The sequence below is a fragment of the Manis pentadactyla genome, chromosome 1 (assembly GCF_030020395.1).
Source record: "Manis pentadactyla isolate mManPen7 chromosome 1, mManPen7.hap1, whole genome shotgun sequence".
Classification (NCBI taxonomy): Eukaryota; Metazoa; Chordata; class Mammalia; order Pholidota; family Manidae; genus Manis; species Manis pentadactyla.
In genome coordinates, this window is record NC_080019.1 from 170,186,348 (window position 1) to 170,211,591 (window position 25,244).

At 40.3% G+C, this 25,244-nt stretch overlaps 1 protein-coding gene across 8 annotated transcripts in view; it reads right to left on the reverse strand.

Annotated features, from left to right (window-relative positions):
* Positions 1 to 233: 233 nt before the first annotated feature.
* The window catches only part of ZBTB20 (zinc finger and BTB domain containing 20), an 807,002-nt gene continuing 781,991 nt past the window's right edge, over positions 234 to 25,244 (reverse strand). For all 8 annotated transcript variants that reach the window (XM_057502832.1, XM_057502827.1, XM_057502849.1 and 5 more), the window contains one exon: positions 234 to 24,405. In XM_057502832.1, coding sequence (XP_057358815.1) covers positions 23,984 to 24,405 — 422 coding nt within the window. In that variant the 3' untranslated portion in view covers positions 234 to 23,983. The remainder of the gene's footprint in view (positions 24,406 to 25,244) is intronic.

Genomic DNA, 25,244 nt, shown 5'->3' on the forward strand with positions numbered 1-25,244 from the left:
GGAGAGAGAAAAAAAACACCCATTAGTTTTACAGTTGCCCAAAGTGATTTCAGTATCAGAATTCTCACTCTTTTATCAAGGGGAATGATATGTTGAGAATTTTTCTGGCCTTTTAGGTATAATCCTCAATTTAGATGCTCTCAGGCTAGACCTAAATCACAATGTATGAAAGAATGTGGAGAGCTGTCTGAAGCAGAAACACTGCCACAGCATAAAGAAGACACACTAGGAAACCAAGAGAAGAGTTTTTTTTTTAATTATTCCTTCATATTCAAACTTCACAAACAGTGTGAACTTGTACAATACCTCGGAAAGTGAAACTTACAAAAAAAGTGCTGGTAACATTTAAAAAAAAACAACAAAACCCCAAAAAACAAACATCATTCTTAGCAACATCAATTACTCTTCCACACAAAACAGAAACCTTGTAAAATTTATTTTCGTATTTTTAAGGCGTAATACTTCCGTATAAAGTATATGCAAGAGATAAAACTTCACAGTATTCCAAAATGTCACAATAATAATAATAATATAATAGTATAATGAAGCGCTACAGTTAATTTTTCTTTTTTTGAATGTTTTTTTCCTGTTTAAATAACAAATACAAGTCACAGGTAAATATACGTGAGAAAAATACGAGGCTAATATTAAATGGCAGGTAAGGATACTGTCACTGTAAGAAAAAACTGGCAGGATGTGTGTATTTAGTCTATATTTTAAAGCACTTGATAGAAAAGGCGTATGCAAGGTTTTTCAAAACAATTTTTTGTTTGTTTGATAACTGACAACAATTTAAGAGTATAATGAGGAAAAAAAAGGAACAAACTCCCTCTCAAAACTATTGACCTGCTCATCCCAAACCATGTCTATATTGATGGATGGATGGATGGATGTGTGTGTGTGCATACATGGGGTTATATGGTACACAGATTGGTAAATGCAGTGTTCCATGCCCACCTGCAAAGATAGGAAGGTATAGTCTATGCAGTCATTGAACCCAGGTTCTTGTTGGGAAATTATTATTTCAATTTAAAGCTTTTTGTTCGCCTCTCCCTCTTTCCAAACTCTTCCCCAATTCCGAAGTTTTCAGTCTGGAAAGACAATCTAGTTAGAAAAGTTGCCCTCCATTCAGAATTCACTGGGGAATAGAAACTGCATGAACAGTGTCACCCACACAGACATTGAAAATTCCACTTGGACAAATGAATATGTATGTGTGTGTGCGTGCGTGTGCACTCATGTGTGTGTGTACAGTAGCGATTGCAAAAAAGGGACCATATTCCTTTCCATACTAAGATACAATGTGATAAGAAACATTTCTGTGCAGGGAATAGGGTTTTCTTCGAATCTTATCACAACACTGTGGCGGGAAAATTAGGAAATGGATTCACCTTTCAGCAGTCACCACAATAAACATCACTGAGAACACACATGCCCAGCTTTCTGGTCTGTGCACTTGTGTATGTTAATAGCCAGCCATTCAGCCAACAGGTAACAGAAAGACAGCAGATAGCAAAACACGTCAATAAGGTGCTCAAAGAAAAAAGTGGCACCCACTCCTTGAATGGATGACCACATTAAGGTGCTTCAAAAAAGTTTTTTTTTCAGTTTCTATTTCAGACGTTAAGAGAGTACTGATTTGTACATGGTAGTTCTGAGCCAGGCCAAGGGTTTTGAGATTTCTGACATCTTCCATTGAAAAGGGCTTTCACTGTAGTTTTATTCAGTTTGTTGTGGATCACTTGAATGAAAAAAAATGTTAAATAGCCAAAAACTCAAATTAAATCAATATGACTAAAATAAATAACAGATAAAATGGTATAGAACATTACTGCATTCCCATTGGATCAAGATGGTTTCGCCCATTCTTTCTCTTTCTCTAACACTGTTCCTTTTTTCTTTGTTACAATCCATTCCTTGTGAACATACAGAAATGACCAAAGTCACTGCAAGTGGCTGTTTTTATTTTTTGTGATCTGTTCCAAGAGTCCAACCTTGTTTCCTCTGCTGCTGTTTGTGTAGCATCTGGATTTGTAATGAGCATCTGATTTTGTTGTGTGCATGTGTGTATATATGCACATTTACACACCTATACATGTATAATATATACACTATATATATCTGGATATATATATAGGGAGTGTGTATACATTTATACATAATAGAGTGTATATTGTTTCAACTGGAGATAAACTGAACTGGGTTCAGACACTAGCACATGTTTATCTTTCCCCTGCTCCTTCTATACATTTTGAACAGTCTGGAGCTTTAATTTATTTTTTAAAGTGCATTTTTAATGCAGAATAACTGTAATTGACTGATTTCTTGGAATATATTTTTTATGAGAAGAATTTGACAGTTCTCAGCCCCAAGCAAGAGAAATCTGGGTCTGCTCATGCCTGGGGGGCTGATGTGGCAGTGCCAGGCCTGTGCCTGAGTGACGACTGGGCATTCTGGACTCCGGGCACCTTAGCAGCAGCACCTTTAGGAGGAGGCGGAGCAGAAGAGGAAGAAGGAAGGAAAGCTCAGATGAGGAAGGATGAGTTTGCGATGTGTTGGCAGGTCGAAATTGCTAACTTTGTGTGGACTTGTGCAGTTCCTGCTTGGGACACGCCATCTCGTCCCTTCCCCACCCACTGACACCAACCTCCCCTCGCTCCCGCGTGCTCAAGCCCTGCCTGCTCCCGAGGCTGACTTCCGTGTCGGCTCCCTGTGGGTATGTGAGTGCCAGCATCGAGTAGGAATAAGGCACCAGAGAAATCAAAATGTTACAAAAAGATGCAAAATCCCGTTTCAAAGAGCCTCTCCCATCGCTCCATTAAAATATTGCATGTGATACCATTCATTTGTGTGTACTAAAATGTGTCAAATGCAGTCTCTGGAAGGATCTCGAGACCCTTCAGCACCAGAGATCTTTAGGAGTGCACCCTTTGTCTAACACGCCCACTCCCCCCCCCCACGCCCACCCCACGCCACATGCAAAAGCACCAAATCGGGAGAACAAGGCTGCTTGCCGTTGCTCGCCTTATTTTTGATTAAAAAAATCAAATAAGTCTAGGAGATAGAATTTTCAGGAATTGCTCTAAATCAGATGGGTTTAGGCTGTCACGTATCTGGTTATTTTAGGCCCTAAATGTCCAGGAAGCATTGTGAGGGGATTGAAATGTTTGTGTTTCATGTTCAGGGGGAATGTGTTAAACAAAAATTACTTCTCAAACGATGCCCAAGTCCTGCATTAACACCTCAACCTCCCCCTTTTTAAAAAATAGTGTAAAAAAAAAGAGGTTCATCTACCTATAAAAGGAAAAATGAAGGCACATGATTTTATTCGGTCCCACAATCCTTAAGAACAATGCATTTTGTAAGTTTGTGTGTGCACGGCACGTGTGTGCGTGTGCACACACATGAGATGGGAGTCCAAGGGCCTTTGGGGCAGTAGTCCAAGGAAGCTGGAGAAGGAAGACAGGAGAGCATTCTGAGACAGAGAGAAGAAAGGAGAAAGGAGGAAATGGAGGCCTCTCTTCAGCTTTCTGTCATTGACAGTCTCCAGATTGGGCTGCTTTAGGGTCCAGAGTGGAATTCGTTTGTCTTGGTCTAGAAAGTGCCCCCAGTTAAATATCTCCAGTTAATCATGTTACAGCTTTTGGTGTTTCCCTTTTCCCTTCCCTCCAGCCAAATGATTTTTTAAAAAATCACAGTTTTTAAAAATTATATTTTCCATGTTGAAAAAAATACGGAAAAGCTATTGAACAGCCTTCAGGCACTCTGCCTCTCCATCTTCACAGTGAGCAGCTGGATGGACAGTCCACAGAACCAAAGACAAGGCAGGCAAGATCCCTCACGTGCTGGGCCTTGCCCTACCTCCAGTGCTGGGAGGGCCTTCACTGCTCCCCCAGCCATTTCTTTCAGCCAGATCCCTCCTCCCCTGCCCCATCCATGGAATGGAATGTGGGCTCTGAGAAAGGCAAAGCCATTCTGGAGACCATGGTAAGGAGGGGCTTAGAAGCCCAGGGGGGAGGCCACAGGAGGCTCTCTGCTCGGGTGGCATAAGCAGCGTGCTCCTGGGGCAGCCCTGCCGCAGGATGGGGCCGAGCGGTTGCCCACAGAGAGGCTGAAGTCCCACTCACGTTGACTCCCTGAGATCTCAGAGGTCAGGCTCACCACCTTGATGCCTTTCTTTGCACCCGAGTTGGCCCCCGGTCCTTATGAAGGCAATGATCTAAGATGGAGAGGCTGAGCCGAGGGGCTGTGTCATACAAAAAAGGACTACGGACAGTGGGATTTCAGAAACAAATTTAACTTTGGTTTTCTGACTTTTTTGAACCGTAAAAATTAAAGCAGGGTTTCAGTGGCTTAGATCATCTGACAGCTGTTAGGTTTTATTCATTTGGCAAGGCTAAGACGGGGCGGGGGAGGGGGGAAGAGAAAAGGGGTTTCCCATAACTGGTCGAAGACACAGGGTGGTAAAATGCTTCCACACTTAAACTCACAGTCCAGTGTTTTTGACATTTCATAAATAGCTTTTTTTTCTCTAAAAAAAGAATAAAACAAGAACAATCCCTTTAGTTACTCATCTGAAACAAAATAAACAGCAGTGGGTACAAACTTCTTCTTGTAACAATTACAAAAAACAACAATATAATCCCAACTTTTAACACGCATCTTGAATCAGTTATTTTTTTTAACCTCAAAACTGCAGCATATCCTTAAGGGCAAACTTTTCGATTAGTTTTTTTCTTTTTTTTTTTTTAAATAATGTCTTCACCAAAAAAACAGTCTTGTACCAATAAAATGCATTCAAAAATAGAAAATTATTACACAACAAAAATATGTATCCTTCCTTTCCAAAAAAGATTCTTCACAAAAAAATGTAGAAAAACTTCCAACAATTTTTTTTTTCCTCTCCTAAACATTAACTTTCAGTCTAGGGTACAATTATATATTGATTTAAATGTTTGTTTTTGCATAAAACATGGAAGATGCAAAACAATTACTGTATTAGGATTGTGAAGGTACATCCTCTCCCACCCCTTTGCTAAAACAAAACAAAACCAGAAAAACCCAGCAAACGTTAAATGATAAAGCCAGTGGGCTGAGAAAAGGGTGTCTCTTTCCTTTCCTTGTGCATTTGCACAGGTTAGCTGGCTCTGTTGGTATCTGGGAATGTTCAAGAAGGGAGATCAGGTAGGAGTCAAAAAGTCCTTTAGCTTTAGGGGATGTTCACATGAGTCATTTACAGTCTCTCAGGTCGCAGGACTAACTGTGGCAAGTCCTCATGGAGAAAAGAAACATGTGAAGTAGTACATGGGCAGACACTAAACCGTGTCCACCTATGTTCTGTACACATGCCTCTACACTTTCTCATTGCACTTTTTTCCCCCTCAGAATGGAGCTCCAGCATAGGATAAAAGGCAATGGAGCCCTCCAATGGTATGAGGAAGGCTGGGGTTATTTCCTCACAGTCACCTCTCCCGCTTTTCACATGTGTGGGCATTAACGGGGACAATGACCAGATCTAGGTCTCAAAGGAATGCCCTATTTCTCCATCCCCACTGAACCCAGATTTCTTTGAAATTTTCAGCATTGTAGCTTAAATGACATCTTTTTTTCTTATTTGATGGTATTTCTCTTCCATGTGGGATATATTTTGTATGTGTATTACGTATATGTAGATTTCTTTTCATAGCTTTTTTTTTTCCTGTTGCTTACTTGGTTGCTGGTTTTTTCTTTGTGGTTTTTGTTCTGTTTTGTTTCTGATTTTTCTAAACAGTGAAATGTGTCCAATTTTATTTCCAGTGCATTAAACAAATTTTAAATTAAAAGAAGAAATAAAACCTTTCCCCATCCTTCTAAAGGAAATGACTGATTAAAGTACAATATAATAAAATTAGGCATTGCCAAAAATAGCATGATGTGCAACCTCAATTACATCAAAGAAAAACAAACAGACAAACAAGAATTAAAGAACATAAGCATGAAGGAGCCAAGACTATATAATCCCAACTATGGTATGATTGGCAAGCACTGGTTAAAAAATAGGTAAGGCTACTCTTAGATTTCTAACTCAACATAGTTAACCACTGCTCTTCTGTCTTTTCCTTCAACTCTTAATCTTTTACTCACTAGTTCTTTATATCTTTAAAATGAACAAATTTGTTTTTATATTTTTGGTCTACAGTAGAATTACATATTAATAATATAATAAAAAGATATTTCATTAACAGGTTGGTACTGCATCCATGTGGGGAGAATAGAAAAAAAGTACTCAAATAGACATAGTAAATGGACTCTATTCTTATAAAAATAACCACAAATATAATAGAAATTATAATCAGGGCAACAGGTTAAACTGAAAACAGGTGTAGAAAGATATATTTTGGGTAATACAAACTCCTGACAAGCTGTGCCCTAGAATTGCAACCTCCAAATCCTTCCAGTGATCTCCACCGTTCCATAGGATCACTCAAAATCAAATGGAAATGGAAACAAAATGAAAATAAAATGGACAGGCGGTTGAGCCCACCAAAGCTCCCCAGCTTTTTTAGTTGCCCAGTCAAGACCAGGTACAAGCGTTTGAGAAACTGGTGGGCCACAGGGGAGACGCTGGTGGTGTCTGGTTTTAGTTTGGGAGGAGTTCCCAGCTCACTGATAAAGAGAGAAACCAAGGAACCAAATCATTCTTCTGGTGACATCTAATACATGAGATGAAAGATAATTCTGACAGAGAGGACATGGAGGTAAGGTGGGAAAAAGAAAGGAATGAGAACTGGGCAACCTTTGGGTGCCGCCTGCCTTTGTTTCTTCCTCACACTGTTTTGCTTCTTTTTCCGAGCACCCTTTAGGATTAGCTACAGACCCCAGTGTCCTCTGAGCAAATCTGTGTCAGCTCAGCTCTCTGTCTGCTATCTGTGCTATTTGGCCTTCGTAGGAGCTGGCTGGCCCTGGAGGATCCCTGCCCCACTGCCCCATGCCCTGATGAAGCAGAGTAGGGGGGCAAAGTTATACTGACAGAGGTCCTTAACATTAACCATTCCTATCAGATGGTTAATCCACACTGATGCTTCAGTGTGGGAAAAAATGGGAAGGAAAAGAATTGACAAGAGTTGAGCTTGGTAATCAACAAGTATGAAGTTTACTTCCAGAAAAAAAGAAGAAGAAATGGCATTAATCACAAAATACTGCTTTTGGTTTCTTTTAACTTTGAACTATCCTTGGTTTTTCTCTCATTCAGTTGCTCCAGTTTAAAGTAGAGTTTAGAATCTAGTGCAAATATCATCAAATCACATCATTCCAGGAGCAATATCCTGTTCCTTCATCCTAAGTGAGGACTATCCCTTCAGACCGCCTCCAAAAACTGGGGGCAATGGTCCAGGAGAGCCTAACCAGACAAATTATTAATCTCGTACTCACCACCACAAGAAAGGCACCATCACAACACATCAGCCTCAGCATTTTCCTTGCCGTGGGCATGGACACCTTAACCACTCCAGCAACCACTATGAAACCCAGACCGTGGCTTTTTCAGTACTTGAATTCATTGGCCAGGTGTCTGACTCCCCCACTTGCCACTGCTGTTGGCTCTGGCCATGCAGAGCACTCTGTGTCCGTGCTGGCCCGCATTTCCCTACGGTCCTTGTTTGGTTCTAACTGACTGAGCTCACTCTCTCCCGTGGAAGTTTCTTTCTCTCCATCAGTCTCCAGGTCATGACTCTAATAAGACTAGTTTTCAGTGTCAGGTACTATTATTTATTTTGTCCCTATTTTTTTAAACCTCTGACCAAACCCTAAGTCAAAAAGACAGTTCAGTAGCACCTCTAGCAAGTCACCTATAAGTATTGTGAAGAGAATGAAAATCAAAGGGTCATCCCTTGACCACTGAAGCATATCCCTTGAGCTTGTTATATTACTTTTGTCTGGGAGAGAGGAGATTAAGCTCCAGGGATTAAAATCTTTGGTGACATAACTGGAGTGGGTCTGCAAGTTTCAAGGAAGGAGTTGTTTTCCCAAAGCCTCGAGTGAAGTCTCCTAGGACAGTTAATGGGAACATATTTTAAAAGGTCAGTTATTTCTTTCTAAGCTTTGGTTTGGTGCAGTCAATATCCTCTTAGTGCTTACCCAACACACATCTGTAAGTACCTATTAAGAGCTCTGAATTTAGAGTTTCTTATTTAAAACTGAGATAATGCTTTGAGTGCTTAAGGGATTGCTTGTGTTAGTTCTGAGAGCTTGAGATGGGGTTTTTCTGACTAGCAAGGCTGACAGCTTCCTTAAAAAATTTTTTAACTTGTAATAGGAGACTTGGATGGATGCTAAGGAGGAGAGAGAATGAGATATTGATGTTGAATCCTAGGAAAGGGGCCTCAACTGAGAGTCTTCTGAATGGCTGCCCCCACATTGTGGTAACATTCAGAGAAATCCAACACCAGCCGTTTGCACGGGTTGTGACCCTTTCTTACTGAACCAGTCTTCCACGCTGTCGCCTTGGATTCTGGATTAGTCCTTCAGCATCTTCACTCTTCGGTTCTTAGTTCCTACACAATCTATTGCTTTTTCTGTGGTGCAAGATTCTTTTATTCATAGTCACTAAAAAGCTGTCAAACTCAACTACTTGTAAGATTTAAAAAGGCAATAAAAATAAATCCAGAAGAGAAAAATTGAAAAAAACCCAACAACTTCAAAACTAAACTTTTAGGCACTGTTAAGGTGTTCTGCTTAATTAAGATAGTCTATGACGGAGCAGCTAGTAAGTAGGCTCTGATCGATCCTGCCACCCTTCCTTCGGTCTCAAAGTTGGCCTAGCTTGTTTCAAAACAAAGCTTTCACCTCACTGGTTTTCAGTGTTTATTGCACTGTTCCCTTACTGCCATCTTAAAGGATTTCACCACCTGCCTGGCCTTCCTCTTTGGTTCGCCTGATCTAGGTTTACCCAGGGATGGAAAAGCATGCTCAGGCTGAGAGGCTATCTCCACTAGGGACAAGGTCAGATTTTGCTGGGAAGGAGGACATACCACGGTAGGCTGCCACGCTGGAATGCGCATGAGCAGAGGGCTGGCCGGCGCAGGCCGAGGTGGGCTGCTTCACCGTCACACCTCTTCCTGAAAGCCTAGCTGGAGACAACCATGGTGAACTTCCCCTTACCGTCTTCAATCTACTGTACTGACACAGCTTCTTTGAAAAACAAAACAGATGCTAGCAGCACGGCAGTTTCTAGGCCTGATCAAGAGTTAGCAGATTTCCCAGATTCTCACCAACTCTGCTAAGACCAAACACACGATGGAAATAACCCTCCATGTTTGTGATGCTTCTAGTTTCCTAACTTGCCTCCTTCTCCCCCACCCCCCTCACACACTCCCCTGGCATACGTCAGGACATCTCAGTAGTGCAGTGCAGTGCAGTCATATTTAGTGCAAAAAAAAAAAAAAAAAGCTCTACAACAGACCCAAGCTCAACTCCTAAACAGCTCTGACTAAAGGTTACCAGTGCCACGAAGTGGGGAATTCAGTCTTGACCTCACGCTTCTGTAAGCCAGTCATCTCTTGCATTGCCCCTGTTGGTTTCAGCTCAAAGGAGAGAAATAACTAGCACGCACCTATGTGTTATTGTTTTAAAACGTTAAGTCTGTAGGCAGAAAATAAAGGAAAGTAGGTGAGTTGAAACCAGGGGTAGTATTTAGAAAAGGAAAATAGCTATTTAATGCAAAGGTCAGTAGTGGTTTTTATTGAATGGTTTTCATCATGTCAAATGGCTCCGGTGCTAAAGGGAATGAGTACAGAAAAAGATAAAGCTTTCCTGTTTCCCAAGATATGACCCTAAATTTAACAGTGCTGGGCTCTTATTTTTGAATAGTGCAATCAGCTATTCTTCTAGGGCTGCAGGCAGCAGCCACCTTACCTAACATAAATAGGGACACTAGAAGCACTCACTTCTTTACACTGACCACCCTCTCCCTCCCCTCCTTCCTCTCCTACCCACTTTTTTTTTCTGACCACACATAAATACAGATCTACATACACATACACAGAAATTCGCAAGGCCCCTCTCAGGATGATTGAAAATTGGTACAAATAGCTCAACAGCACACTCACATAAAAAGTACAACTATTAAATATAAAAATGAATTATTACATCAAAATTAAAGAGTCTGCATTGTACCTCTTCTTGTATTATTCTGTAAGAAAAAAAACATTCATAGTAGGACATCTTATGGAGCCTACTTCTCATTTAAGATTAATCTGGAATTGGTTTGGGATACTGTAGTATTGAGTGATTCTAGAGAAATGCTTTGCAGTTGATAATCCTCAAGAATCGATCCCTTCATTTTGTCTGGGTCTCCACTCTCCAAATGTAAATCTGTCTGTCCGCTCATACCCACCACACATGCATGCTGGAAGTCTTAGGAGACTCAATACTTAGTGTAGAATAGATTATTGAAACAGGCGTTTGGCATAGTGGAGTCAGCACCCTCAAACTACTTTCAAACGTAAAGTTACTATAGATTTTCTCTATACTATCAACTTCTTGACTTTGTTTGCCATGATGAAGAGACCCTGCTTTCATTTATTCTGAAAACCACAATTCTTTCAACAATAGTGCAAAAAACAATGTTAGTTAGGAATATGAAAGTTACCCTTAATTTGTATCTCAATAGGCCCCTCAAGAAAACTGAGGTTCAAATCAGTGGGATGAAGGAAGCAATTTAACTGTTGACTATGCCTTTGAAAATTTCCTCCTGCAAAACTACTTAAGAGATGGTTCCAAATCAAAGTTGGTCCCAAGGAGAGCAGGAGAAGAGTTGACTAGATATATTTTTCAAAGAACCCTTTGGCAGTGAATGTACACAAAGCGTCTAGATTATGTCTAAATCTTGTATCAAATTTGAACCATTATTTTATTTTCAGTTATCTCTCTGCATATGCTCTGGAGAGAAAATTAGGCATAGGAGCAGTCAAGGGTTTCTACAGTTTCTCTTACATGGGTTTGATAGTTATTAAAAGAAGTCTTAAGTCACAAAGAAGTGAGGTTATCTTACTAATTCTCAGGACTGTAATAGTGAGGATGGGCATGAACGGCAAAGGATGAGTGGCATTAACTTTATCTGGTGACCCTGAGAACTGGCCTTAGGAATCCAGAACTGTATCAGATTTAGTCCTGTCACATTGTCCTGTCTCTCCTCTTTGCTTTTCCTCTGTTCACTTAGTTAACATTGCAATTATTTTAAAGATTGTGCAAGAATGCAAAATATAGCACAAAAGACAGGTTATAAAAAGGTTGTCAGGCTATCTGTAAATTGAGTTGAAAACAGTATGCTTTCAAATGAAGCCCTACAATTTCCTTTTTAAAAGTTTCTAATTGGGTTTTTCTTTCCCTGTCTTGGGGGTGGGGGATATGGGTGGGTGACAGATTGGCAATGCAGTGCTGATCTCCCTCTGTGACTATTGCTTCCAGTGCCAGGTGTGGGAGATAAGAAGTGATGGAGAAGCAGATGTTTCTCTTTTTAAGATCTCACGAACATGTACAATTTTGAAATGAATAGAAAATAAATTGGAACAATTGTAGAAACCTATAAATCTACTGATTTTGACATTTTAGGAGCATTCTGTTTTTTCTTTCCTGGGTATTCTGCACTAGATATTAATAAGAAATATCCAAATAAGTTTTTCTTTAAATTAATTAATTCCTAGCCTTACTGCAACACCTTGAGGAAGCAATAAGGATTTGTAGTGTAAAATGCATGACCTTCATCTGACATCAATTCCCATTCTTTGGCCCCAGACTGGTTAGTTTAGGTAAATAGGGTTTCTTTCTCAAGGAATAGTTTTTATTTTAACTCTTTTACCCTGAAAATGCAGAGAGAATTTCTCTTCTCAAAGCTGTCAAGTGCTACTTGAAAAGGAAGAAAAGATTTTCATGGAGAAAAGACTCATGAATAGTAGAATGGAAGGCTCTTCATTCTAAGGGGGAAAGGAGGATGGTAAGGGTGGGAGTTCATGTGACTGATGTTTATGGCCATGGACCGTATCAAACTGAAGGATCAAAACCTTTCACTATATTGAGAAGAAAGAGACAAAGGAAAACAAGCAAATCAACAAACAAACTCTACTAAAATACACATTCCTCCAGTTTCAGGTTTCTAAAAACTAATAATTATGTTTAAATCAAGGTTTACAGATAGCAAACAACTGTTTTAATGTGTAAAAGTATTATCCCTTTGCTTTACTATGTTAGTTTCACTTTCTTTGAAGGAATTGCATCTGTGCACACTTGTCCTAAAGTCCAGTGCAGAAAATAAACTGGTTTGCTACCAGCCTCAATCTCAGAACATTTCCTAAGCTATATTTGCAAATCCTAAAACTAAGTAACTGTAAAATGAGATGCAGACTTTCTGAAATACACTGTGGTGGGAAGGGGGAGGGAAGGAAGCAAGCTTTTTATGGGGGAGAAGAAGAAAGAAATCCCTTCTTGTCCTTCCAAATACATACTATAATGGTTTTGACCATTATTTTGCTGCATTAGTTACTGTTAGGGCGATTGGTGCTCCTGACAGGTGTCAGCTTAGAAAAGCAGGAGGCTTGTAAGCAACAAGAAATTCACATCCTGGAGTCTCTAGAATAGTAAACAGGATTTAGACATTAAACTGGACTAATGCAGAGGTTGTGGTGAGAAATCCTGAATATCAGGGCTAGAACTCTTCTCGGGGAACTAAAAGGAACAAGGTCAAGAAAGCATCCCGGAGAAATCCTTGCTGGACCAGATGGGACCTATCAGAACTAGATCCTCTCCTCCTCCACACTGCACTTAAATGATAGTATTTAGGATTTAAAAGAGAGTCTTTTATTTCTTCAGAATCCAATGTCTGAGAAGAGTACTTTTGAGGAGAGTACTTTAAAAAAAGATGGAGTCCGAATGGACAAAGGAAGAGAAGGAGATAGGATTGATTAGGAGAACAAACGGAGTGATCGCACTCTTAAGCATCATAAATACTGACTTTGAGAAGTGTTGATTTCCTACTAGAGGTGTGATTCAGGAAGGCTTTTGAACCCTCTCTTTACCTCACTGCTGTCTGCAGTGGGAGCTAATGTTATTAGCTGGTTTGATTAAGATGAAAGCTGGGTCAGGCCTCAAGCCAAATTAAGAATAGATTTCTGATATTAAACATTGATTCTGTTTGTCAGTGGGTAACGCAAGAAATGAAAGGATACCCCTGCACACACAGAACCAGGTAACACTCTATATGCCACAGAATCTGTCCTCATAGGAGACGAACGGCAATGCAAGAGTGTTGGGCTAGGAAAGACTACTACAGAGTTGCTGTTAAGATCAGGTTATGATCATCCTGTAAAGGGACAGATATAGAGTGGTATCAGTCTTTAGGGCAATGATCTGGCAGCCAGACAGTTGTAACTCATTGAAATAAGATGGTCAGATTATCTGGTGAATATTAGATACTAAGGAATGTATTACATGGTCTTTCAAGTATTTTTCCAACTCTTTTATTCTTTTATTTAAACACATGTTAAGTTTACATTTTAAAGAGAGCTGGTTGCAAAGTAGACACTTTAAAAACTTTATAGATATTTTCATCTCTTAGTAAACTGCTTAACGTCCTAAATCAATAAAGAATTATTTTTTTAAAAGGTAATAAATGAAAAAAATTCTTCCTGCTTCTTATAATGTGTTTGAGTGGAAGAAGCTTTCCTTGTTGTAGAAGAGCTCAATAATGCTGGAGCAGTTGCCAGGATTATTTTGAAATGGTATCCCTTCTGTTAGATTTCTATAAATCTAATACCTGGTAAATACGTCATTCAGCTAAATATTTGCAGGAATTGAAATAATCGACATTGATGACTTTTTTTTCTCCCTCAGAAATGGTCTACTCATATCAGGAATTTGAACACTGTGGTATTTAAAGAAAAAAAAAAACCAGAAAATATTTTTCTCTTTATCTTTGGCCAAATGTAAAGGTGAAAGGAATTAATGACCTCAGCTAGTACAGTTGACATTTAAAACTGTGACTCAGGGCCTCCCACTCTCAAAAGTATATTGATAACTTCTGCAATAAGAGGTTTAAAGTAGTCTTAGAGAGAAACAAGAAATAAAGGGAAAGGGTTAGGAAGAGAAAAGAGGAGAAGAATAAAGTTGGTACAAGTTGGGTATTACCTGATCCCTTGGAAGAGGAACAGCCCCACTGCCTTCTGTACAATTATGTCTGTCCTGTTGAGATGTATTTAGTTGACATACATATTGTCAAGGCAATACGGGAGAAACAAATTGATAATTTTGCTATTAGATTCGATATAAGTTAGCCCTTTCAAAGTAGACTGGAGGAGCGAGTTCTTAGTGAGTACCGGACTTCACAAGTGGAGGGCACTGAGGGGGTAAGGAGGGTGGGGAGGGACTTGGGCAGGGGCACAGTTGAATGGGATGGGATTTGAAAATAAAAACATACTAGGAAAGATGCAGGCTAGGAATTGGTGTTATTTACATTGAGAAGCATTAATTTTGGTCCAGTGTGGGAGGGTTTTCACACTGGGGATAATGAACACGTTTTCCTTTCGTCCTGAATATAGAACCAAGAGAATGAGACTGGCTTTAGGCACCCAGGATGGATGTAAGGTTAACCAGCTGTGGAGTTTTCCAGCATTAGGTTGAGTAGCTGGGGAAAGCTGAGGAAACTCTTTATCTGAAGATACTATTTGAAAATATTTCTTGCTAGGAAGACAAGATGCCTAATTTCTGAAATTTCCATGATGGCCTGATCAAAGAAGAAAGGCAACAAACCCCCACATTAACAGGCAAATGGAGATACTGAGGGCCAGATAACCACGAGCCACCATTTTATGGATTCAGCAGACTGAGAAATGAGATACATATTTCTGAGTTCTATTTCCATCAGCTTCTGTCATGAAAAAGTTCCTCAAACTCTGGTTTTATTTTAAAAATCTCTTAGGAAAATGAGTATTCTATTGCCAAACTGCCTCCAGGGAAGGACTGAAGACTAGTTAAAATTATCATAAGCATATTAAAAACAGACAGTAGTCAATAAAAAAACAGTATTAAAATCAGAGTTAGGGACAAGTTGAGACAATAGGCATTTCACTGCCCTAAGCTTCTCAGAGGAGCAGCCCTTTCTTTCAAATGCAGCCTCTAATTGTTGGTTGGACCATATAGGGTAAGTAGCCCCCTGGTCATATTTTTAAATTCAAATATAGACAGTGACAGTCCGAGAGGGGAAAATCACAGATACATTCATATGCACTTCTTTTGTTCTTCAGAAACTGAGAGGGTCAGCTAAACAAGATCACTTTGAATATGAACCTCTTTGTATTGGCCACACCAAAAAAAAAAAAAAAAGAACCATTCTCTTAAAAGTTAAGTTTTCACTTTCCTACATGTGTTAAGTCTGAGCTCTTAAAAAAAAATCTATAATCCTATAAAGACAATACTGAAGCTGATAGTATAAAAAGCAAACTAGAGCAGTAATGATTATTATTAAATGCACCAGATTAACTGCAGCGGGTTGGTGATGGGTGATAAATGCAAAGAAACAATATTTCAATCAACTCATGTCATAGGCAGAATTCCAAAGTTAAAATGAATATAATGTAATATATATTTCAATATAAACTTGTTATATATAATGTGTATGTTCTAGCTTTCAGAAATACTGCAATGTAGTGTACTGTACTTAAGTAAGCATACCTAAATAGTAACTCATATTCCACAAAGTCACTAGAACTGTTAATTAAAAAAAGACAAAATCATTTTTTTTTTCCAGTAAAAAGAAATACCTATGGTTACAGTCACAGACTTCTTTTGGATATAGAAAGACAATATACATTTTTAAAAATAGTAACAACAAAAAGATTGCAACTGTAAGTAGCCTTACTTAAGGGGGGAGGCGGAAAGTCACCAAAATAGAAGAGGAAAGAAAATGTCCTCTGAATTCTGTAAATTAGCAGAAATAATCTACATGTCATAAAAAATAATAAACCATCTAGAAAAAGAAGGGCATGGGAGTGAAAAAGCTGAATCCCAACTGTTTCCAGGCCACCTTTCAGAGTCAACTATGAGAGCCAGGGCCATTTGTTCAGGATTGTACACAAGAATGGCATTCTACTCTCACATTAGAGATGGGCAAGAGCCATGCATTTGTAGAGAGTTCCAAAAACTATTCCCTCGAGTCTATTGGTTTGCTAGACATGGTAAACAACTCACTCCTGGAAAGACTTCGGCAAAGGCCACATTGGTTTCAGGAGACACAGTCTGTGAATCACGATGATGTCCTGCAGATGTAGACAGGATTGGGAATCTTCAGTTTGGGATTAAAATTTACAAGTGGGTGGCTGTTCGTGTGCACACACTGGGTTGCATAGAGGAAAGGAATGGAGGCCTTTAAGCCTCGGGCTGGCTTAGGCCAAAGTCCGTACAGGCCTGCCTGGCCTCAGTGCTTCCTCCTCCGCAAGAGACCCAGACTGCTGCTCCCCCTTGTCTGCTCGCCAGTTGAGTACTTCTGTTTTACCTTCTTTGGGAGGAAAACAGCCTGCCACTGTAGGTTTGCTGTGGATCCAACAAGCTGCCTTTGTTTCTCCCAACTCTGAAATGCTACAAAAAGCAACAGAGTGGGCAGGTGACTGCTTCCTGGGAAGGGAGCCACAAGTCTTGAGCACAGTGGTGGGAAGAGGCAACCGTATCTATGCTCCAGGGCCAATGCCTGTGTGTGCTTCGAGACACACACCCTCCTCCCTGCCAGGACTACTGGTAAGCATGCAAACACACATGTATGCACGTCGGTAAACCCAGGACAGGGGCAGAGTTTGTTAAGTGCGCTCTACTCCACATAAGCACATTCAAGTTTCTCATGAAGGGGGTAAGGAGAAAATGACTGACGGTTGGGCCCCTTCACAATGCCCTAAAGCCTCAGCACACCTCGTGGACAGCACTGATGTGCCAACTAAGACAACAGAACAGAAGAAGGTATGTGAGACCTTTGACTAATCAGAAATTCCAGAATCTACCCTGTTGTCACTGGCGAATATGAATGTGGAACAGTTTTGCACTGAGAGCACCTCGCCTTGCCTGTGTACCTGTGTAACGATACTCATTTACAGACATTTGGGACAGCAGCTGTGACAAACTAGATGGGTTAAGTCCCTTTCATGGCTAGAATCTACATACAAACTGCAATGATTTTGCTGGGCAGGAACAAATTGCTGTTGCAACATTAGTAGACACAGGTGTCTCCTATGGGGTTAACTTTTTTTTTTTTTTTTTCCTATCTTGGGTGTATCAGAATCTCAGCTAGGCATTTTGAAACAAGGAAACCTCTGAATTTGAAAGAGGGCTAGTTAGGGGACTTTTTACCCCTGAATTAGGTATCTCAAAAGCCAGGACTCCCATAATGGTGGTTAGATTATCCCTATGATCTACAAATTATTCTCCATCATTGGAGAGTTGAAAGTTGTGAATTTGCATTGAAACAAAGAACCACCAGACAAACCAGATGCTCACTAAACCGAGAAAAAGAAAGCTTAGTGATACACACTGTACAGGGAAAGAAAGCTTCTTGTTGAGATTGTTCTCCCTGTGAAGGAAATGATCAAAAGTGGCATCCCAGGTACCTATGATCCTGTCTTGTGGGATTCACTATTTAGCTAGTGTGATGTCTGTTTTATATCCAGCCCAGACTTAGGCCACTGAAAAAGAATAGGAAATAGCAGCCACTTCCTGAGAGCAGCCAGCTCCAGGCAAGCTGGGTACCTCCTCAAAAAGTCACTGTTTCCATCGTCTTCATTTATGAATAGGGCTCATTTTTGTGATAATGCAACCATTAAAGAGCAAGAAATGTCCACGTCTTCACACCCTTCCAATTTCTCTATCTTCTGTCCGCTTCCCGGGGCTTTCTGATTTAAGGTAATAATTCTTTCCTCTAAGTGGCTTCTTGTGAAAATACTTTAACAGAGGTCACTTCAGATTAGATTTTAGTCTGAAAGCATTCCGTTTATGGAGCCACAGGCTGAAAGCCTGAAGAACCACTGGAATCTGGGTCAGTGCTGTGGAAAGACAACATTTCCTGTTTCCACCCAGGGCACTTTTAACCCTCCTGCAGTGAAACATACTTCCCCTGCAAAGCAATTGAAACAAACCCTTGTGTTTCACACCATCTTCTGGGATCTGTTAATGTACACCTGCTTATGTGGCTGCTATGGATTCAGTGTTCAAGAAGAAAAAACTGATCAGAGACTTAGAAAAATCTCTGGGGTATTTTGGTTAGGCTAATCATCCTAATATCTAGTCCTAGAAACGATGCTTTGGGTCAGTAGTTCCCACCTTCTGGGGGTCCAGAACACTCAGTGAGTCACCACAGCTTTCCTTCTTGTGGAGAGTTCAAGTGGTATCAGAAATGGCAATTCTCAGACAGCCCTTGCGAATAGGAAAACATTTTCTCTCTAAAGCAACAGCTCTTCTGTGCCCCTTGTCTCTGTGTGCAGCCTCGGCACCAGGCTAGAGACTGCTTTTGAAAGTTTGCTCCATGTAATCTATTTCCTGGGCACCTAAGAGAACATCCCTTTTCTCCATGAAAACACAGAGAAGAGAAAGAAGCCGCCACCGTCCCAGTTGGAGAGTTGTGTCCAGCCTCAGAAAGGCCCATTGGCTGGGCTCTTAACACACTGCAGATGGAGAGGCATTGGGTTGCCTTGTTTTTTCTATGGAATTAGGGGGTCTATTGAAATCCTAGCATGCCCTTCCTTTTGTTCGTCACCAAGTCACATGGTTCTGTCTTTAGTGTCCTATTTTATTTTGTTAATTTCTTTCTCTGGGGGACAAAACTGGCCATTTAAATAAAGTTCTTTTCTTGTGAGTAAAGAGGTTTCTCAGAGCCAGAAATCACTCAAAAGAGAGTCTGTCAACCCTACCCATGGAAAAGCCCAGAGGTTTCTCTAAACCTCTCGCCAAACTTGCTCGTGTTGTGATTGGATGTTTTTCGGTTTCACATTATTGGGTGCTGAATACATTTTGCAAACCCTTTGTTCTCTCCCCCAGGGCTTCCATTACCCCGGACTTCAACTCGTTTACTAAATTAAACAATTCTTTCAGAAGATTTCTTTTAAGAGTCAGGTCACAACAGAAAGGGCAGGCTTCCTCATCCTAAATCCCAAGGGCATCTCAGGTTGTCTGCTTTTCCTCTGCACCTTCCTTTCGGGTCCTTTTCCTCGGGGGCTACAGCAGAGGCGGCCCTGATCTGCATATCTGATCTGTTACCTTTGCTGCAGAATCACATGTCCTCTGTTCTCAGCCCTAACTAATTAAATAACATCTTCTACAGCAACAGAGGAAGGCTCCAAACCTACTTCCTTACCCCTTTAACTCAGAGCAACAGTGTTGGGAGTTTTATGGAGGAGCCACAACTAGACACAAGCCTTTATTATGTTCTCTCGGGGCCCTGAGGGATTTAATAAGGGGCACATCTCATTTTCAACTTCTGTGCTGAGGGAAAACAATGATTCGGGGCCTAGGCTGGCACATATTCTTGGTGTGCTTGTGTGACAGAAGTACATGTAGGTCAAGGCATTAGGACTTACGTGCAACAGACACACCCAGAGGAAACCTTTACTCTCTTCATAGCAGAGTACACAAATTCTAACTGTTCATGGGTTGGAAAGGGTTTTCTTGGTCCTTATAGTGTACTGGGATGATACAAAATAAAACCTCTATGACTTTTAACCAAAGCAAATCTGCCTTTTTAAGGCCAAGAGCTACAGTGACCTCTAAGATGCTTGGGAGGGAAGAATGGACTGCAGCGGAACATGAGCAGGGAATCTTACTCATGGCACAGATTCAGAGCATTAGAATTTGGGGAGGAAAATGTCTATAAAACTTATTTCTGCTCAAGGTAACAACTCAATTAAAATGCATAGGAAAAAATATCTTGATATAGAGACTGATTTTCACTTCATGTATTTTTTTGTTTCTCAATTTCTCATATGTAGATTTGTATCAGATCTATGTATTCTATCTCCTTCCTTTTTTTAGGGCTATATTTTTTCAGGCTATATGTGGGTGCGTTTTGGGTACAAATATTGGCATTATGTAATTAGGGGGAAAATCCACTATACTGAAATGCTACCAATGTTTTTAGTGCTAAGAAATTTTATTTTACATGAAGTATGTAAACATCTTGAGATAAATACTTTCCTTTAACTTTTTTCCTTTCTCTTGTTCAGCTAATCGAGGTTTAAATCATAAATTGCTAAAACCTACCAATTCTTGTTCCCTGTATTTCTCCTAAGAGTCTTAAATCTGGAACATTTGCTTTCATTTTTATCTATTCTTTTTTTTTAGCTTGGCTACTGAAAAAAATTTTGTTTAGCACTTGTAGCATCCTTGCATGAAGTTCTGAGTGTATGAAGCCTGTTGGATTTGAAGTTAGAAGATAAAGAAATTCATGCTAGTTCTCTAGTCTTCAAGCAAAGTATGTTTCCTCATTTCCTAAGACGTTGGTGATTATTTAATTCGAAGGTAAGGATTGAAAAGCATCTCTAGCCTTTTGAAATAGGTACAGATAGGTTTATTTTCTAAAATGCAGGCCAGTTTGGAAAGCAGCCCTTTCAGAGGCCCAAACATTATAGTAATGGCCCCACAGCAAGTTCATTGCTCTCTTAGACTGGATCTAGCTCTACACTACAATCTAGCTCTTCCTTTCTCCAGAGAACAATCTGCCAGTGATGTTAGATTGGGAGATGTTTGGGAGGAAGATATATACAGTAAGAAAAAGTCTACCGCTATGCAAACCTGGATGGCCCACTTTTTTATAATGATCGTATCACCTCACCAAGAATTCTTTGGGAATCCTCACCATTTTTAAAAAAGATACTTCATTTGAAGGGAAAGCATGAATATTAGGATTTCAAACCCTACTGGAACTTCTTCCCCTACATGTTCCCTAACAAAAGGTTTTTAACTTAATTGCCTAGCTTTTTATGTGGCAAAGCAGCATTAGGCAAGTAAGTTTCCCTCAGATTTGAGAATCAGATAGTAAGTGGCCCCAAACGGCACTCAAGATCCACTTTTCTGGCAGTACTATAAATGTTGTCTACTTTGTTAAGGTTTGAATAAGAACACTATTTTAAATAGCTACTGTTGAATAATTTAAAACATTTTAAAGTGGCTTTTGGCCTTCTCTCATTTATAACTTTATGCTGAGTGATTTCATGTCATTTTCCTCTAGATTAAAACATTTTTTTCTTAATGCCAATTTTTTCTTTTTGATATCATGGGTTGAATGGCTTTTCAAAATTTCAAAACAATTCCATGACTTGATTAATTAACTAATGCTCCCTCTGTTGGTAGTAAGTGGAAATATTAGAGTGTTACAACATTGCTATTTTTAAAGAAAATCAGCAAGAGAAAATGGACTTTTGAAATTTCTGAAGTTATTCTTCACCAACTGTTAAAACAAGTAAGTTTTGGACGCATAGTTCTTGGCAGGAGTCCCTTTAGAAATCACGACGGGTGATACCCAATAGTCAGTCAACCATCCAAATCTACATGAACACTTCCAGCAAAACATTCACTGAACTGAGGGCCACAGGACCAGAACAAACTCACATGTACTGTAGTCGCACTAACCCTACTAAATATCACCAAGAACTCACGGAAAAGATCCAAGTTATTAACCAATGTCTAGAATATGTGAGTAAAACTGATGGGGTCATTAAAGAGTTCCTTCCTTTGGAAGATTTCTCATTTGTTGCAAAGACATTTTGAAACTAAAATACTCTCTTTGCTTGTTTCTTTAAATTGTAATTGGGCATTCTGCTCTATTCAAAGATTTACTTTTCCTCTGAAGTGTGCTAAAATATGCCCAGCCATGAAATCACCTTTGGAGTTTTTGATAGACTTAAGAATTTTTCTACATTTGAGTTGGAATCCCTTCAGGACATGGTCTACAGTGGAAAAACCTCTATGACAATACCTTGATCAGGACTGAGGAGAGAAATCCCAGCTAGGAAGAGAGAGTGGCCCCAAGGATGACGCAGGGGGCTGGTGGCCTTTTGAATGATGGATGTTGGCATCTGGGAAATTTTTCATTTCTTGAAAGCCTTTCCAAAAAGCAAAGGTTAATAAATCATCTAAGAACAACAGTCTTAATTTAGCCCTCTCAACCATGGTGGAAACAGTCAGAAGGTGATATTTGAAAGGAAGAAACTAATTTGGGCATCAAGGCATCCTGATCTGTGACAGGCTTCTGATAACGGCGCTCTCTGTAGTTGTGAAGGGTGAGGGAGGTATGGCGGTGGGTGTTGTGAACAACCCCTCCCGGCTGACCACAAAAGGAAGAACCCACTTGTCAAGACCGCTAGACCACTAGTGTTTCATCAGAGAAAAAAAGTAAAGTCAGTAATAGAAAAGTCTAGAATCATAAGTCCCAATGAGTTTTTAGAGAAGCAAGAAAATTGTTGCTGAAAGATGACATCCCTCCCATGAAAAGGAACAGAATTCTAAATGGATCGGTGGAAAGAAATATTCAGTGGAGCAACTCAAGCTTGCTAAAAGTCAAAGTACTACCTATGGAAATACAAAGCAGCAGTTCAAATTACAGCAGGGATGGGCTGGCCGTAGAGGCCCTCATCAACCCAGGCAATACTTAAAATAATAAAAATTAAGAAAAATTAAAAAAAATATGAAGAAAATATCCTTCCTCTCTTTCAAATATAACTTTAATTGCCTTTTATTCTTTCTATCTGGAAGCAGTATCGCTAACCTTAACAGTCTTGACTTACCAAAAAATATATATATGTGTGTGAAATAAAATAAAAGAGAAGGGATTGGTGGCAGTGTATGCAAAACCAAAATGAAAAAGAAAAATTACTTTTAACAATCTCAACTTTTTTTTGTTTTTTTTTTACACAAATACTGTTGTAAATATATTAAAAAAATCAGCATTCTATCTGGTAAACGTCACTTTTGCCCCTCTATAAAATTTTGAATTAAAAAAGCCTCAAGAACTTTTTATTATTCCCCCCACCCTCCATTTCTCTTCTTTTTCTCTTCCACAAGAATATATCCTGACACTTTTTTTGTTTTTTTTTTTTGCAAAGATTGTTGGAAATAATCCTTCTCTTGTACCTAGAAACGTAGGTGCAAACCTCTGATATCTTTGTTTAATCTGCATTCCTGCCTTTCATGAAAGTCCCTCTTGATTGTGCTGAGGCTGTGGCTCAGCGAAGACACTGAATAAATACGATAGCCACTGTTGCTTGATGCTTGTCCGAGTCTTCCTGGCTTCTGCTGACAGGGGCATATGGAGGAGGTGGGCCAGGGTGTGTGGGCCCCAGCAGAATCTGGGGGAGAAGCCTGCCATTCACCTTTCCCACACCACCGAACCCACGGCCCCTTCCCACCCCCACAGCCCTTTTATGAAATCAGACAGTGTGGTAGGTGGAAAACAGCAGGGCCTTTTCCTCTGGGTTTCCAACCAGAAGTGATATTCCACAGTTTTAACTGGTTACTGTGAAGTCCAAGCGGCCAGAATTGTGAAAATGTCCACTGAAACACTGCAAGCGGTGTACTTAAAGACAGTAGGCCTTTTAGATTTTGTTATATATTTTTGTAGTGCTCTTCACAAGTGAAAAAATTTTTTTTTAATTTTTTTTTTTAAGATTTTTTTGTAAAGAAGGGTTGTATTTAGAGGCCAGTAGCTAGAGATCCAACCAGTGGACCTCTTGAAGCACTACCAGGCCTTAAGGCCACCATCCGAGGGAAGCTGGGAAAACTATTAGTCACCCGAGCCTCCGGAAATGTAATGTACCAGCAGGCAAAAAACAGTTCTTCATGTAGTACAAAATGAAACGAAACAAAAACAAAAACATAAAGTAAAAACGAAACAAAAACATTTCTTAAATTCTAGTGCCATAGCTTTTTTGTTTGTTTGTTTCTTTGTTGTTGTTTTGTTTTGTTCATAAGAAAGAGAGAAAGGTACTACTTATCCGTCAGACACATGCATCCTCATGTGGTCGTTGAACTGCTCGATTTGGTCAAACTTTGCTGGACAGACGGAGCAGACGTAAGTGGTCCCCTCCGTGCAGGCCACCACACCAGGGGGGCCAGCGCGGGCACCCGGGGGTGTACCCGCGGGAGGGGTCCCGTTGCTGGCGCTGTGCAGGGCCACGTGTCGCTCCAGGAGGGTCTTGTGGGAGAACTTCTTTTTGCAGATATAGCACTCATAGGACTTCTCCCCCCGGTGGAGGCGCATGTGCACGTTGAGAGAGCTCTTCTGGGTGAAGCGCTTGTTGCAGATGCTACACTGGTACGCCCTCACCCCTGTGTGGGTCACCATGTGCTTGATAAGGTAATCCTTTAGGGAGAAGGAGCGCCAGCAGATGCTGCACTGGTGGGGCTTCTCGCCTGTTGGTGTGGGCGGGGAGAGCGAGCAGGACAGAGCGAGACACAGCGAGGAGGGGGAAGGAGAGACAGAAAAGCAAGACAACAAAAAAACAAAAATGGCAAAATTAAAAAAAATGTCTGGTTAATGGATTCCCCTCAATGGGGAAGATCCAGTCCTTCCTGGCCTCTCCTGTTCTGAGGTGCCTTGCTTCCAGGTGATGCCAGGACAGTCTAGGTTTCCGTTTCCTCATGCCAGAAAGTGGCTCTCTTGGAAAGCTACGAGGTACCCCCACTAAAAGTCCTCAAAAGTCATTCTGTGGGGAAAAGGCAGGGCTACTTTAAGGGGGTCATTTTCAGGGTCATAATCAGGGGATTAAACAAATCCATGTTAGAGTTCTTTGATAAAGTTAAATATAAGAAATAAGAGAAAGGAAAGATCTTTGGAGACATGGGGTTTTCTAAGATCTTTGGGAACTAAGAACAGTGGTCACACAGTCGTGCCCTTTGGGGTCAAGTCTCTATTTCCAATATTCTGTCTATTAAATGCACTTAAGCCATGATTATAGGTCTGCAAAGTATTGGCCAACAGAGGAACAAGCCATTCTGAAGAGCTATACTTTGAACTGCAAATACTTTAGACAGAAACCGTTCTAAAATATAATTGAAAGAGTTGGTTGGCTATTCCGTTTCAACTGCACTGAGCTGCAGATTGGCCAGGTCTGGTGTGGAGTCTGAGCAGGTGGTGGACAAGATGATCTCAGAGTCAAAAATGGTCCTGTTTAAATCCAGGAGCCAACACCAGCCAAGGCACTCTGACCAATCTCCAAATGCCTCTGAGGTACGCAGTCCTACTTACCTCA